Raw genomic sequence first — 17,358 nt, 5'->3', positions numbered from 1 at the left:
TGAACTGTTCCTGTGTTCCCAAGGCTGTGCTTTTCCATGCACGGGACTTGATCTTGTAACAGGAACTTTGTGCCTTTTAGCCTCCTTCACCTGTTTCGCTCCCCCAACACTCTGTCTCTGTATTTATTAGCTTCTGCTTTGTTTGTTTTGCCTTTTTTGGATTCCATAGAGAAAGATCATATGGTATCTCTTTCTCTGACTTTTTTTTTTTTTTTTTAAGATTTTATTTATTTATCACACGCACATGCACACATGCAGAGATACAGGCAGAGGGAGAAGCAGGCTCCATGCAGGGAGCCCGACGTGGGACCCCAGGATCGTGCCCTGGGCCGAAGGCAGGCCCTAAACCGCCGACCCCCCCGGCTGCCCTCTCTTTCTCTGACCTAATGTCACTTTGTGTGGTGCACTCTAGCACCATCCATGTCGTCCCAAATGACGAGATTTCATTTCTTGATAATGTAACTGTATAATTTTATGTAGAATCTGATGATTTAAAGTCTTTATCTTTCTGCATCCTAGTGTCCATCGGTGGTTTTCAAATTTCTCACCGCCCCAGTCACCATGTGAAATGTTTAGTTTGCTCTGATGGGTATAATGGAAAAAAGTTTCATGAAACTGTTCTTAGCTTAACTACATATGATTCTATCATATGTTTTAATCCGTTCTGTTTGATTTTTAAAAATCCTGGTTGGGGGTCACTGTGTTGTTTTCATTACCTTGTCTGTAGTTGGAAAACTCCTGTCTGTGCTACAGTGTTCCTCAGAAGAGCTGCCTCAGCTTAGTCCTTTCAAGTGAGGTTGCAGCTTTTTGTTTTTCTGAGAGTTGAAATAGTACTTACTGTGAGTGCCTCCTTGTTAAATTGGGGAAGCTCCTAAAATAGCCTCCTGTCACCTGTCCTAAATGATCTGCCTGGTGTAACTACTTAGAAGGAAGTGTAGTCTCTTGCTTCATAACAATGCTTTGGAATCCTGGTGTTGGTGAATCATGAGCTAACACAGAGTGTCATTATATGGAAAACCCAGTGCTTCAGAAACAGTGGAGCACAATTAGCAGTTTTCATTTCTGTTGTACTCATGAGTATGGTCTTTGTGTAGAATTTTACCTTTTGTTTTTTCCCCCAATAATATTTACTGAATGTTTTCTATATGTTTCCATGTACACTACACTGTGCAACGGAGGGTTAAAAAAAAAAGTCATCCTTGATCCTTTAAGGACTATGCATCCAGTTTCACAGAAAATAGAGAAGCCAACAGGCAAGATATTCCTCACCTTTTGTCCTGTTGAAATGGGACATGAGGTAGCATTTAAGCTTGGGTCAAACCTTCCACTTGCTCACTGGATCTCAGCTTATCTCTTTTAGGATCATCAGGAACCTTATGTCCCGTATCTCCTCTCTTTCTGTGCCTTCTGTCTACTGGCTTTTCTGGCTTTTCCCCTTTAGTCCTAGAACATACTGATGTCTCCTGTCTTTAACAAGGTTTTTTAAAAAGATTTTATTTATTTATTCATGAGAGCCACAGAGAGGCAGAGACACAGGCAGAGGAAGAAGCAGGCTCCCTCTGGGGAGCCTGATGTAGGACTCGATCACAGGAACCCACAGAACCCAGGATCACGACCTGAGCCAAAAGCAGACAATCAACCACTGAGCCACCCAAGTGCCCCAGGTTTTTTTTTTTTTTTTTTTTTATAACCAGGATTCTTAAAATAAGTCTTAATTCCTCCACACTCCTTAACATGATGCACAAAGGTTCCTGCTCCTACAACTGTACTGAATTGATTCTAATGAGGGATATCAGTGACCTTCAGACCTCAACAGCATTTGACAGTCTTGACGAGTCTTCTTTCTACATGTGCCCCTCTAATCTCCTCCTTTTTATGATATTGCTAAAAGGATCTTGGACTTGAAAAGGTCAAGGGTTAGTAATTTCTGTGCTGGTGAAAAACTGTGCCCATTATACTGTAGCACCAGAGTTGTTCTGGCTCTATTAAACCTTTTTCATTTTTTCAGTTCTTTGGACTTGGCTTTCTTCACTCTTTCTCATCTATTTTATTTTATTTTATTTTATTTTATTTTATTTTATTTTATTTTATTTTATTTTATTTATTCAGGAGAGACACAGAGAAAAAGGCAGAGACACAGGCAGAGGGAGAAGCAGGCTCCATCCAGGAAGCCCAATGTGGGACTCAATCCCGGGACTCCAGGATCATGCTCTGGGCCGAAGGCAGGCGCTAAACCGCTGAGCCACCCGGGCTGCCCTCTCATCCTTTTCTTTGTAATAGTCTGTAATTTTCTTGAGCTTCTGTATTTCATGTTCAATGGGTAGCCTCTGAAAGTTTTCCTTTAGTGCAGTCAAAAAACAGTGTGGTAGAGACTTTGCTTTCCTGTTGATAGTGTATTTTGATATCTGCAGAGTAGAATTTTTGTCCTTTGTTTTACTTGGAAATTTTTCAACTGAAGAAAACTAAAAAAATTGTAGTTAGAAACTCACATGCCTACCATGTCGATTCTGCAGTTAAACCTGTGTTAACATTTAACTATTTGCTTTATCATGATTTTTCTATCTGTCCATTCATTACTTTGTCTAACAATGCAGAAACTACTTCAGAGTAGTTTGAGCAGTCAGAACTTATTTAGGATTGGGGATAGTCTGTTTCAGTAGCTTCTCTACAGTTTGGTGAAGGGGCACTCACAAGGTAAGTATTTTTTCAACTCTCACAGATTAACAATAAAAAGCTGCGGGATCACTGGATGGCTCAGCGGTTTGGCGTCTGCCTTTGGCCCAGGGCATGATCCTGGAGTCCTGGATCGGGCTCCCTGCATGGAGCCTGCTTCTCCTTCTGCCTCTGTGTGTGTGTGTGTGTGATGAATAAATAAATAAAATCTTTAAAAAAAAAAAAAACCAAAAACAATAAAAAGCTGGGACACCCCCCGGAAATGACCAAAGGTGAGGCAGCTCCTCCAGAACCAAACAGATAATTTCTTTTTGGCTGCAGATGGGGTAATGAAAACAATTTAACAATCTTAATATATTTCAAGTTAAGTTGCAGACATTGGTACACTTTACCCCTAAACAACTTGCTGTGCATCATTAATCACACTTCAGGGTTTGCTTATACTTCTTTTTATGTGTAAGCACAAATTTATATAGTAAGAAATACACATATCAGTGAATTTTGACAAATACATATACCTGTGTAGGCCCATTTGTATCAAAATACAGAATGTTCCCTCGTTCCATTTCTCAGGCATTCCCTCTGCCTCCCACCCCCAGAAGCCACTACTGCTGGTTGGTTTTGCCTGCTGTAGAACTTCACAGAAGTGGAGTCCTACTGGGCACTCTGCTGTGTTCCACTTTGTTTAGTCATAATGTTTTGAGTTGTATTCATGTTGCATGTATCACTTGCTCCCCGGCCCCCCCCCCCCCCTACACACACATAGTATTCCATTAAATAAATAGACCCAGTTTGGAAATCATTCTTTTGAGGTTGGACACCATGGCTCTTCCCAGGATTTGACTCTTAAGATCAGAGCTGCCAGGAACTTCTCTAGAAGTGTCATGTTTTCATTTCTCTTCGGGAAATGCTGGGGAGTAGAACTGCTAGGTCATAGAGTACATACATGCCTTTATAAAAAGCCACCAGATGCTTCTCCAAAGTGCTTGGACCCTGTTACACCTCCAGCAGCAGAGTTCGTTCAGATGTCCTCCATTCCTGAGAGCAGTTGTGTTGTCAGTCTTTTTAATTTCAGCCATTTGGAGGATGTGTAGTGATACCATGTTGTAGTTTTATTTATTTTTAAAGGTTTTATTTAATTATTTATGAGAGAGAGCAAGAGAGAGAGAGAGAGCGAGAGGCAGAGACACAGGCAGAGGAAGAAGCAGGCTCCATGCAGGGAACCCGACATGGGACTGGATCCTGGGACTCCAGGATCACACCCTGGGCTGAAGGCAGGTGCTAAACCGCTGAGCCACCCAGGGATCCCCTGCATTGTGGTTTTAATTCTCATCTGCCTAATGATGATGATAGTGCTTTTCATGGTTTGTTTGTTTGTTTTACCATTTGTATCTCTCTTGGGTTTTTGGGGTTTTTTTTTTTGTTGTTGTTGTTGTTGGGTTTTTTTGTATCTCCTTTGTAAAGTATTAAAATTGCTTGCTTATTTTTTAATTGGGTTGGGGTTTTTTCCTTGTGTTGAAAGAATTTTTCATAATAACATGGATGCTAGGCTTTGTCAGATATGTTTTGTGAATATTTTCTCCCAGACTATAGGTCTTCTACTCATTTTCTTTCTTTTTCTCTTCTCTTTTCCCTTTCCTTTTCTTTTTTTAAGATGTATTTATTTGAGAGAGAAAGAGCTAAGGGAGCAGAGGGAGAGAAGCAAACTGCCAAGTGGGGAACCTGACACGGGGCTGGAGCTCACGACCTGAGCTGAAATCAAGAGTCGGACACTTAACCAACTGAGCTACCCAGGCTCCCCTCTGTTCATTTTCTTAATAGTGTTTATTGAAGAGCAAATCTTTGAATTTTGATAAAGCCCAACTTATCAGTTTGTTATGGTTATTGTTTTGTGTGTCCTGTCTGGGAATATAAGAGAGTATAACTAGCTTGAGAAAAGGTTGGCAGTTCTTAAAAGTTAAACATACTCCTATATATAATCCAGTCACTCTGTTCCTAGGTGTTAATTCAAGAGGCTAAATAAAGTATTCTTATATCCTAAAAGCTTTATGTTTTTATTTAATAGAGTTCTGAACAATTTTGAATCCATATTTTGGTATGATGTGAGGTAGTGATGTGACTTATTGCATTCCATGTGGATATCCAATTGTTCCAGCACCATTTACTGAAAATAATTTTCCCTTTGGATTGTTTTGGTGTCTTTAGAAATTAAATAATTGTGTATGGTTCCATTCTGGGTGCTCACTCGTATTCTTGTAAGCTATTTAGTGATCTTTATGCCACTGCTGGACTGTCTTTTGATTTCTGTAGCATTATGTTGAGTCTCAAGGTCAGGGGAGGTAAATCCTATCACCACTACTGCTAGTTTTTTCTTATTTCTTTTTTTGTCCTCCTCTTCCCCTTTGTCCTCTTTATTCTCTTGCTGTGATATTTTATTTTTAAACAGCCTAATTTATTGAGGTATAATTGACATACAGTAAACTACACATTTAAAATGTTCAGTCGGTGCATTTAGACATACATGTACACCTGTGCGACTTTCACCACAATGAAGAGAATGAACATCTCGTCCCAAAGTTGCCTTTTACCCTTTTGTAATCCCACCTTCCTGCTGCTGCCTGCATCCCACATCCACTCTGTCCATGGGCAACCACTGATTGGCTTTCATTTGCATTTTCTAGAGTTATTTGAGTTACTTAGCGTGATGCCCTCAAGGTCCATCCATTTGTTGTAAATAGCAAGATTTCATTTTTTATGGCTGAATAATACTTGGTTTTCTGTGTGTGGTCTGTGTGTGTGAGAGAGAGATCGAGAGAGAGAGAGAGAGAGAGAGATCTTTTAATCTATTCATTCATCGATGGACAAGTTGTTTCCATATCTTTGCTATTGAAAATAATGCTGCTATGAATACGAAGGTGCAGACGTCTTTTTGGTGTTTTCATTTTCCTTAGATAAATATACAGAAGTGCAATTGCTGAACATACTGTTAAGTTTTTGAGGAACCTCCGCATTATTTTCCAAGGTGGCTGCACCAGTTTACATTCCCACCAAGAGTGCACAAGGGTTCCCTTTTCTCCACATCTTTGCCAGTGCTTGTTATTTGTTGTCTTTTGATAATAGTATTCGGACAGGTGTGAGATGATATCTCCTGGTTATGGTTTGCATTTCCCTAATGATTAGTAATGTTGATCAGCATTTTTTCATGTGTCTGTTGGCTATCTGTAATCTTCAGAAAAATACCCGTTCAGACCTTCTGCTTATTTTTAAATTGGATTATTTGTTTTTATGCTATTGAGTTGTAGGAGTTCTTTATATATTTTGGATCTTATCCCTTATCAGATATGCAATTCACAATATCTTTTATTCAGTAGGTTGCCTTTTCATTTTGTTGATGATTTTGTTTGCTTTGGAGAAACTTCCTAGTTGATGTAGTTTCACTTATTTTTTTTGTTGCCTTTGCTTTTGGAGTTAGATTAAAAAACTTGTCAAGACAGATGTCAAAGAGCTTACTGCCTATGTCTTCTAGGAATTTCATGGTTTCAGGTCTTATATTCAAATCTTTAATCAATTTTGAGTTAATTTCTGTGTATGGCTTAACATGGTAGGATAGTTCTTTTGCTTGTGGTAATCCAGCTCCATTTTTTTAAGAGACTACCTTTTCCTTGCCTATTCTTGACTCCTTTTTGGTAAATTAATGGATTATATGTGCATGGGTTTATTTTTGGATGCCCTATTCTTTTTTTTTTTTTTTTTTAAAGATGTATTTATTTAGAGAACAAGCAAGTGGGGGGAGAGGGAGAGAAACTTAAGCAGAGTCACTGCTGTGTGCAGAGTCTGAAGCAGGGCTTGCTCTCACAACCAAGAGATGATGACCTGAGCTGAAATCAAGAGTCGGACACTTAACTCACTGAGCCACCTAGGCACCCCTCTGGGCTCTCTATTCTGTTGCATTCATCCGTTTTTATGCCATTACCTTACTGCTTGGATTACTATAGCTTTATATCATAGTATGAGATGAGGGAGAGTGATACCTCCAGCTTTGTTTTTCTCTTTCAAAATTACTTTGTTATTGGGATCTTTGGTGGTTCCACATAAAACTTTGGATTGTTTTCTATTTTTGTAAAAACTACTAGTATAATTTTGATAGGGATTGGATTAAATTTATAGATTGCTTTGAGTGGTATGGACCTTTGCACAGTACAGGCATACCTTGGAGATACTGTGGTTTTGGTTCCAGATCACTGCAATAAAGTGAATCAGATGAGTTTTTTGGTTTCCCAGTGCATATCGAAGTTAAGTTTACACTATACTGTTTATTAAGTTTGCAGTACCATTTTGTCTGTAAAAACATAGCTTAATTTAGAAATACTGCTAAAATATGCTAACCAAAAAAAAATAAATATGCTAACCATCATCTATGCTTCTAGTGAGTTATAATCACTGATCGGATACCATAGCAAAAATAATAAAAGTGAAAAAGTTTGAAATAATTGCTAGAATTAACAAAATAGGGCACAGGCACCAAGTAGGGCACAGACACAAATGCTGTTGGAAAAACGGCACCAACAGACTTGCTCAAGGAGGGTTGCCACAGATCTTCATATTGTAAAAATCGTAATTTCTGTGAATAAAACAACATAAGCCTGTACTAAATCTCCCAATCCATGAGCACAGAATATCTTTACGTTTGTTTGTTTGTTTGTTTGTTTCTTTCTTTCTTTCTTTTTTATGGATTTTTTTTTTTTTAATTTTTTTTTTTTTTTTTTTTTATTTATGATAGTCACAGAGAGAGAGAGAGAGAGAGAGAGAGAGAGAGGCAGAGACACAGGCGGAGGGAGAAGCAGGCTCCATGCACTGGGAGCCTGATGTGGGATTCGATCCCGGGTCTCCAGGATCGTGCCCTGGGCCAAAGGCAGGCGCCAAACCGCTGCGCCACCCAGGGATCCCTCTTTTTTATGGATTTTATTTATTCATGAGAGACACAGAGAAAGAGGCAGAGATGCAGGCGAGGGAGAAGCAGGCTCCATGCAGGGAGCCCGATTTGGGACTCGATCCCTGGTCTCCAGGATCATGCCCTGAGCTGAAGGCAGATGCTCAACCACTGAGTCACCCAGGTGTCCCTCCATTTCTTTGTGTCTTCAGTTTCTTTCATCACTGTCTTAAGAGTTTTCAGGGTATAGGTCTTTTACCTCCTTGGTTAAATTTATTCTTAGTACTTTATTCATTTTTATGCAATTGTAAATGGAATTATTTTCTTAATTTCTGTTTCTCATACTTTATTAGTACATAGAAACAAATTGTGTATGTTGATTTTTGTATCCTGCAGTTTTATTGAATTCATTTACTCTTAAGAGTTTTATATGAGAGTCTTTAGGACTATATACATATAATTCTGCAAATAAAGACAGTTTTGCCTTTTCATAAATTTGGATTTTTCTTGTGTATTTGCTGTGGCTAGGACTTCCAATACTATGTTGAATAAAAGTCATGAGAATTGAGGGGAATCCCTGGGTGGCTCAGCGGTTTAGCGCCTGCCTGTGGCCCAGGGTGTGATCCTGGAGTCCCGGGATCAAGTCCCACATCAGGCTCTCTGTATGGAGCCTGCTTCTCCCTCTGCCTGTGTCTCTGCCTCTCTCTCTCTCTCTCTCTCTCTCTCTGTGTGTGTGTCTCATGAATAAATAAATAAAATCTTAAAAAAAAAAAAGTCGTGAGAATTGATATCTTTGATTTATTCCTGATCTTAGAGGAATAGCTTTCAACTTTTCACCATTTATATTATCTGTGGACTTTTCATTTTTGGCCTTTTTTATGTTGGTATGTCCCTCTCTACTACTTTTTTGAGAGGTTTTATCATAAATGGATATTGAATTTTGTCAGATACTTTTTCTGCATCTATTGAGATCATAAGATATTTTTTCTTTCTCCGTTTTGTTAATGTGGTGTATGTATCACATTTATTTGCAGGTGTTGAATGATCTTTGCATCCCTGAATAAATTCCATTTGGTCGCGGTGTATGGTTCTCTTAATATATTGTTGAATTTGGTTTGTTAATACTTTGTTGAGGGTTTTTGCATCTGTATTTATCAGGAATATTGGCCAGTAATTTTTCTTTCTTTGTGGGATCCTTATGTGGTTTTGGTATTTTGGTAATGCTGGCCTAATAAGATGAGTTTGAAGGGTTCCTTTCTCTATTTTTTTTTTTTTTTTGAAACTTTTGTGAAGGATTAGTATCACTTCTTTGAGTGGTTAGTAGAATTAACTGGTGGATCCATCTGGTCCTGGACTTGTGATTTTTGGGGGAGGTCTCTGATTACTGATTCAATCTCCTTACTAGTAATCAGTCAATTCAGATTTTGTATTTTTTGATGATTCAGAAGTTTCCAAGTTTCTAGAAATTTATCTTTTTCTTTTAGGTTGTCCGGTTTGTTGGCATATGATTGTTCATAATAGTTTCTTAGGATCTTTTGTATTTCTGTGGTATCAGTTGTAGCATCTTTCATAATTTTTTTCCAGCACTGTCTTTTATTTGATAAAACTAGCTGAAGGTTTGTTGATTTATCTTCTCAAAAAAACCAACTCTTAGTTTCTTTGGTCTCTTTTTAGTATCAGTTTCATTTATTTTTGCACTAATATTTGTTAATTCCTTCTCTCTACAAACTTTGGGATACATTTGGTCTTTTTCTAGTTCCTTGTGGTGTAAAGTTAGGTGGTTTGAGATTTTTTTTTGTTTCCTGAGGTAAGCATGTATTGATATGAGCTTTCCCCGTAGAACTGCTTTTGCCACATGCCATAAATTTTAGTAAGTTGTACTTCCGTTTTCATTTGTTTGAGTGTAATTTTTTTCTCCTTTGATTTCACTGACTCACTGGTTCAGTAACATGTTGTTTAATCTCCGCATATTTGTGAAATTTCCAATTTGCTTCTTGTAATTGAGAAGCAATTGTCTGGCTTCATTATGACTGGAAAAGATGATTGGTGTGATTGCATCCTTTTTAAATTTATTAAGACTTGCTTTGTGGCCTAATGCATGATCTCTCCTGGAGAATGTTCCATGTGTATTTGAGAAGAATGTCTGTTTTGCTTTTGGATGGAATGTTCTTTATGTATCTGTTACATCCAGCTGGTCTAACGTGTCATTTAAGGCATCATTTCTTTATGTTTTTTAAAGAGAGGACATGCTCGACAGAGTGTGTGATCAGGGAAGGGGTGGAGGGGGAGAGAGAGAGAATCTTAAGCAGGCTCCACACTCAGCGAGTGGGGCTTGATCACAAGACACTGAGATCGTGGCCTGAGCCGAAATCGCAAGTTAGATGCTTAATCAACTGATCCACCCAGACACCTCAAAGTGTCTTGCATTGCTTATTCAGGCTGTATGTTGGCTTTCCAGCGTGTTTTTGTAGAGCTCTTGATGATGTTTGTATCCAATTTATATAAACACTAAAAACCTTAACATGATTGAGGAAGGCTGATTGTAAATTAGTGAAATATTGATAGTCACGGTTGAATGTTTTTTTTTTTTTAATTTATTTATGATAGTCACACAGAGAGAGAGAGAGACGCAGAGACATAGGCAGAGGGAGAAGCAGGCTCCATGCACTGGGAGCCCGACGTGGGATTCGATCCCGGGTCTCTAGGATCGCGTCCTGGGCCAAAGGCAGGCGCCAAACCACTGCGCCACCCAGGGATCCCGTGGTTGAATGTTTTAAATTTTGATTTTCCTTTATTAGTGTGGGCAGACATTTTAGGTGACGTGGTAGATAGGTTTCTGAACTTTAGACCTATGAATCTGTTTGATAATCTACAAAGTATAATTTGGATAGAGTCTAAGAATAACATTTGTGAAGCAGCATGTAGGAATTAGGTTCTGTCTTAAAAAGAAGAAGCACTTATATGTATACTCTTTGCACGTTGTTTTTAAAATCTGTCAGGGTAAAAGGGCCAATAAAATGTTAGGTGCTTTAGGAGAGAATCCAAAGAGATTTAAAGCATTCGTTCATACGCTGTCTTAAAATGTATGCCAACCACTTTTAGACTTTTGTGTATGTCAGTCTTTATTATGTATTCCATAGTTAATTCAACAAACTTAAAATTTTGAATATAGTTAGAAAGGAAATTTGTAAAATAAACAAGTTGTAAAATCTAATTGTGGCTGCATTCCTAGATAGCTCTTTAAATGTGGACAAGTTATCTAACCTGAGTTATTACCTATAAAGGGGTTGCTGTATCACTGACGTTTAAGTTTTAATATTCTACAATTTTAATTATATAATAAATGGGGACACCTGAGTGGCTCAGCGGTTGAACATCTGCCTTCAGCTCAGGATCCAGAGTCGCAGGATCGAGTCCCACATCAGGCTTCTTGTATGGAGCCTGCTTCTCCTTCTGCCTATGTCTCCGCCTCTCTCTCTCTCTCTGTCTCTCATGAATAAATAAGTAAAATCTTTTAAAAAAAAATTATACCATAAATGTGTCCTCAGCACTTTATATTTCAAAGTGTATTTTCAGTGTACTTTATAAAATAGTGTTTTATAGTTAGAGAAGTTTTATTTGCTCTTTTGCTAAGCTGCTTTTTTTCTAAATAGAAGGTATATAAAGAGTGAAACATGGTGGATAACCTTTTGTTTTAGGCATCCTTTATTGTCATTAAATAAATGGTCATGTAGTACAAAGCAAAATATTTCTCATTATAATTCCAAAATGAAAAACAAATTTGAAAATGTCATTGTTAATAATTCATTCAGGGGCACCTGGGTGGCTCAGTTGGTTAAGTGTCTGCCTTCGGCTCAGGTCATGATCTTAGGGTTCTGGGATCAGCCCTGTTTTGGGTTCCCTGCTTAGTGAGCTGTCTCCTGTTCTCTCTCTCCCTCTGCCCCTCACTCCTGTTAGTACGTGAGCCCGAGCCTGTGCATGTGCGCTCAAATAAATAAATCTTTAAAAAATTAAATAATTCAAATGATTCAAAATTCCAAATCTACTGAAGGAGGATACAATAAAGTTTCCTTCTAACACTTGTCTCCGGACTTCTGGATTCACCTCCACAGCAGCTAACATCTATGTGAAATCGATGTGGAAAAGAAGCAAGTAGGTGGATATTCTTTCTTTTTTAAATACATATAGTAGCATATAGATCCACTCTTCTGCACTTGCCTTTTTAAATTTATCAAAATATAAAAGCAGCTTAATTTTAAAGAACTTAAACAGAACTGGACAAAATTTTGAATTGAAACAATAAAGGGAGGAACTGTAGTTACCAATATGGAAGATACTGGAAAATAAAATCATTAGGGAGAATAATGTCTTCTGTTCTAGTAAATTGAAAAATCGAAGTGAAGTAAATGATTAAAGGATCTAAAAAAGTACAAGAAATAGGACATCTGAACAAACCAGTAAGTGAGGAAGAAAGAAGAAAAGTTGCCTGACAGCCAAGAGTGTAGCTATTGCAGGAGGGAGTTAGCCTGGGAACCAAAGACTGCCTGAGGTCTGTCAGAAAGACTCTACATTTGCACCTTAGAGATTGTTGATGGCCTCAGAGGAATAATAAGGGAGGCCAAGTTGTTGAGTGGCTGCAAAGAGAATTGGAAGTGAGGAAATGGAGACAAAACAGTTTCGTTCTGCTGTAAATGGCACTCAGCTCTGTACCTAGTGCAGAGGGAAGAATAATTAAGGTTGGAGAGTCTTAAGCTTACTTAAGTGGTGATGGCCAGGAGCCGTTAGAGAGGGAGAAGGTGCCCATGCAAGAGAGAAGATGTATAATTGAGGAGAAGTTCCTGAGGAAGGCAGGGTTGGGGGAGGGGACTTGAGATCTGGGGTGCAGCTGGAAGAGATTGGCATTAGGCAGGATGAGGATTTCCTTTTCCATTCTGAAATGAAGAGAGGATTGGTACAGAGCCAGGGAAGGACTGGTGCTGGGACGACTTGGCATTCAGTGGCTTCCCTTTTCTCTGTAACAGAGTGGCTTAGTCAGTTGCTGGGAGTGAGGGGGGGAAATGAAGGGATAAGAGAGTGGAGATTGTGTACTGGTCACTCACTGTAGAGAATAGGAGAGCAAATTGAGTGGATAAATACACCGGGATCAGTAGGCAATGTTGAGGCCCAAGCGGTTTCCCAACATTATGCAGCGCATGGGGTACCGGCATGGGAAGAGCCAACAAAGGGATTCTCCTAGGACCTTGGTTCTTACTTCTTGATTTCAAAACCCCTTTACATACTTAATTGATGGCTTCAGAGAGCTTTTGTTTCTGTATGATGTGTTTATTGATAATTACTCTATGTTAGAAATTAAAAGTGGGAAATTTAGGGGCACCTGGGTGGCTCACAGGTCAATTAAGGTTCACAGTTAGTTAAGTGACTCTTGATTTTAGCTTAGGTCATGAGATCATGACTTGGATGTGAAGCCTGCTTGAAATTCTTTCTCTCCCTCCCCCTCCCCAACAGCCCCCCCTCACACATGTGTGTGTTCTTCCTCTCAAAAAAATAAATAATAAGGAATTTAAAAATTAAAACTGGGAAGTTTAAAAATGTTGACTTCTGTTTCATACCACAATAAACCCATGTGTGCTAACATAATGATGTTCTAATGAAAACTGTATTTTCTAAAAGAAAATTGCAAGAAGAATGACGTTTTACATTTTTGCAAATCTCTTTTTAATCCCTGGCATGTCAGAAGACAGTTGGATTCTCCTGTTTCTCCTTTCAGCCTGTTGCAATATGTTGTTTTTGCTCAAGTATATGAAGAAACATCATCTTCACACAGCTAGGTAGTTGGAAACGGTAGTATTTTAATAATAGCCTTTTTGGATAATTGTGGCTATTCTTTTTTGATTGATACTATACCAAAACACAAATGGTAAATTTCTTAAAGATGAGAATATGGATTCTAACTGTTATCAGTGAACTTCTTTTTCCTCAGGATTTTATTTTTAAGTAATCTCTATACACAGTATGGGCCTTGAACTTAAAACCCCTTGATCAAGTCCCATGCTTCATCACCTGAGCCAGCCACGTCTTCCCCACCCCCTCCATCACTGAACTTTTTGTATGTTACAGTCTATTTATCTATTATGCTCCAGATTATTCTGATTTATTCTGCTCATAAGTCTTTTGCCTATGCATAATTTTGGAACTTGGTGACTCTGTACTGTCATAGTTTGTTGAGTCATGTAGATATTCTGCATGCTGCTATGTTGCATTAGATGATATAAAAAAGTGACATTCTTTAATATCACCACTGATTCATCAGAAAAGCTTTTAAGTATTAGGAAGCCATCAAGTTCACAGTGATGGCTGCAAGTTTACCCCATTCTCATTTTTACTTGAAAGATGGAATTTTATCATTGGCAACAAATCCTATCATTGTCCTTTTAGTGACAGACTTGCTTTGTTCAGTTTTGAGAAAAAGTCTGCCAAACAGGAGACAACTATCCTACTTTATTATGTAGCAGAACTACTTTATATGTTTTTGTGTTTTATTTTATATGTTTGATTTCATCATACCAAATATTAAAAGATGAAGCATACAATGAACTCTGAGACCTAAATAAATACTTACCTTTCCTTATGCTGAGGTTCCGGTGGTTTTCCTCACCATTGCTTTTGTATTGTCAGTGCCAGTGTGAGCACAGTGAAAAGGGCAGCCAGCACATGATCTCTTAGTATTATTATTAAAATATGTCTGACCCTGTAGAGCCTCTGAAAAGGTCTCAGGGACCCCCAAAGGTCCATGAACCACATTTTGAGAAGCCATGTTGTAGACTAAGATTTTCTTAGGTGTATTCCATAGAATTGGGGCATGGTAGTAAAAGATGCCAGCACAAAAAAAAAAAAAAAAAAAAGATGCCAGCACAGACTCTGGCCTGGAGAGTCCTTTACTTTCTTCATGTATATCTGCTCTTTCTGAGAGAATACCAGTATGCTTGTCAGCTTATTTATATGAAATACGACTGCTACATGCTGTGTAGTCAAAAGAAACAATTGGTGATGCTGGGATAGGATTTTGGGAATGAAGATCTGTAGCTTGCAATACTGGACAGTTTAAAGGATTTCAGGACCAGAGTTCTAGTTGTGTGTGAGGCTCAGTAAGTTGTGAGAATGTCAGTAAATGTTCATTGAATTAATGAACTAAAACAAAACTCTTTATTAGAATTTTAAACATATGCAAAAAGAGAATTCTATAATGAACCCTTGTCTCTTCCTGTCTTAACACTTGTAACTCTAGAAAGTAAGAATGTGTTCTTTTATAAACCAGATGTGATCACACCCAGCAAAATTATTTATCTCTAATACCATTAAATAGTCCTCTCATGTTCGTGTCCTCAGTTGAATTAAAATATATAATACATGTTTTTACAGTTGGTTTGTTCAAATCCAATCCACACAGTCCACTCATTGCATTTATTTACTATGACTCTTGGTTTCTTTTAATCAAGAACATCCCCTCCCCCCCTTTTTTATGCCATTAACTTTTTGGAAAAACTGGCTAGTTGGTAATGTACCAGTGTTTAATTGCTTCCCAGTGATGGTGTTTAGCTTATTTCCCTATTCCTTACATTTCTTATAAACTAGAAATGAGACCTACTATCAACAGATGAATGGATGAAGAAGATGTGTTGTGTATACAGGCACATACATGCACACGGGAATATTACTGAGCCATTAAAAATAAGGAAATCTTGCCATTTGCAATAAAGTGGATGGAACTAGAGGGCATTATGCTAAGCGGCAAAATAAGTCCGTCAGAGAAAGACAAATACCATACAATTTCCTCGTGGAATTTAAGAAACAAAACATGAACATAGGGGAAGTGAAGGAAAAATAAAAACGGAGGCAAACCATAAGAGACTTGGCTATAGGGAAGAAACTGAGGGTTGCTGGAGGGGGAGGTGAATGGGGAGATGGGGTAACCAAGTGATGAGAATTAAGGAGGGCATTTCATGTAATGAGCACTGGGTGTTATATATGCAAATCACTAGTCACTAAATTCTCCTGAAACTAGTGATGTGCTATATGTTAAATAAATAGAATTTAAATAAAAATTTTAAAAAACGTAATGAGACCTCGCAGCTCTTTGGCAAGAATACTTCGTAGATGCGCTGTATACTTCCTGTGTGTATCATGTAGGAGACACATAATGTTTTCCTGATGCCAGACTTGACTGCTGCCTTCAAGTGTGGCAGCATGAGTTGTCCATTGTTCATCATCAACCGTTCTTGTCATGATCTTATTAGCATCCATGATTATTGTCAGAGTGAATGAGCTTGGGAACTGTGAAGTGCTAAATATGTATGGAGGTATCTTGAGGTACAATTATAATTACTAATGAAGGAGAGCAGGAGCTTTATTTGAGCTGAATCATTAGTGGAATAATATCCAAGAGGCATAGCTGTAGACAGTAACGATGTCCAAATTAGGGACTAGATTTAACAATGAGAATAATGTATACGGTACAGAAAGAACAAACATTTGTTCCTCCTACAGATTTAGAGCTTGTCTCATAACATTGAATCCTATAAAACAAATAGCTTTAAGCGATTTTTTATTTTTTATTTTTTTATTTTTTATTTTTTATTTTTTTTTAAGATTTTATTTATTTATTCATGATAGACATAGAGAGAGAGAAGCAGAGACACAGGCAGAGGGAGAAGCAGGCTCCATGCACCGGGAGCCTGATGTGGGATTCGATCCCGGGTCTCCAGGATCGCGCCCTGGGCCAAAGGCAGGCGCCAAACCACTGCGCCACCCAGGGATCCCTAAGCGATTTTTTAATAAAGATTCTCAAACCATTTTGTGTCTAGATTAGGAATTAATGTGATTTTGAGACCTCATTAATACAAATAAAATTGATACAAAAAGATTCCAAATGACAAAAAGAATTTGGATACATCTTTGGAGCTCTCTGGATAAATGGAAGTTAAATGTCAGATACAGTTAACCATAATTTTTGTTTAGTTGTTTCTGTTGGGAGAAAATAGTGTTCTATTTTATGTGATTCATAATGAATCCACTTGTAGAAATTATCATTGAACCCAAACATTGGGAAATAAAATCAAAACAACGTGAACATTTGGAAAATATTGTTGGTTTCTTCTTGTTATGCCTGTTAAAATGATACTGTAAGAAAAATACTTAATATTTATTTAACTTATTTTATTTAAATTCAGTTAGTTAACATATAGTTTATCATTAGTTCCCGATGTAGAATTCAGTAGTACATCCGTTGCATATAACAACCAGTGCTGATAACGTCTTGTGCCCTCCGTAATGTCCATCACCCAGTTACTGCCACCCAGTACTTCATATTTAGAGCAGGCTAGAGGACAGGTGCCATGTTTGTGAAATCAGTATGATCTCTACAGAATCAAACTTGATCATGATTTTGAAAAACTGGAGTGTTTTTAGGTGGACTATGGAACATGACATATTACCTGGGGACCTACTCATGTACTTTTTTCTTCAATAGGAAAATAAAAAGTATTTCAAGCGTAGTGAACTTGCGAAAAAAGAAGAGGAAGCCTATTTTGAAAGATGTGGCTACAAGGTATGAGTGCTTGCTTTTCTGTTTCATTGTACATTTCTGAGTTTACATTTTTACTGCTGTTGTTAAAGTGACAAAATTATTGATCTCTGTTCAATTTATCAATATTATACATTAGCCTATAAATGAGAAGCCATCTGGAGAGGTATGAGCT

The 17,358-nt window shown here is 37.9% G+C and overlaps 1 protein-coding gene and 1 long non-coding RNA gene across 8 annotated transcripts in view; both read left to right on the top strand.

Annotated features, from left to right (window-relative positions):
- The window catches only part of PRPF18 (pre-mRNA processing factor 18), an 83,367-nt gene that overhangs the window by 31,976 nt on the left and 34,033 nt on the right, over positions 1-17,358 (top strand). For 2 of the 6 annotated variants that reach the window (XM_072749496.1, XM_026016333.2), the window contains one exon: positions 17,130-17,207. Coding sequence is in view for 2 of the 6 variants with exons in the window: in XM_026016333.2 (XP_025872118.1) it covers positions 17,130-17,207 (78 nt within the window). In the remaining 4 variants the exon portion in view is untranslated. Of the gene's footprint in view, positions 1-1,512; positions 1,665-11,560; positions 11,756-17,129; positions 17,208-17,322; positions 17,350-17,358 lie in introns of those variants that run through there. The other 4 variants (XM_072749500.1, XM_026016324.2, XM_072749497.1 and 1 more) reach the window with 4 other exon arrangements.
- LOC140597920 (uncharacterized) lies at positions 2,124-4,716 on the top strand. Of its 2 annotated transcripts, none has more exons than XR_011999957.1 (2): positions 2,124-2,273; positions 4,328-4,716. It is a non-coding gene; the product is annotated as an uncharacterized lncRNA (long non-coding RNA). The 2 variants fall into 2 exon arrangements; XR_011999958.1 differs by having other exon boundaries at positions 2,157-2,279; positions 4,328-4,546.

This window comes from Vulpes vulpes, chromosome 2, assembly GCF_048418805.1.
Source record: "Vulpes vulpes isolate BD-2025 chromosome 2, VulVul3, whole genome shotgun sequence".
NCBI lineage: Eukaryota > Metazoa > Chordata > Mammalia > Carnivora > Canidae > Vulpes > Vulpes vulpes.
Note: the sequence above shows the minus strand (reverse complement) of the source record. Positions and strands in the feature narration are given on the sequence as shown.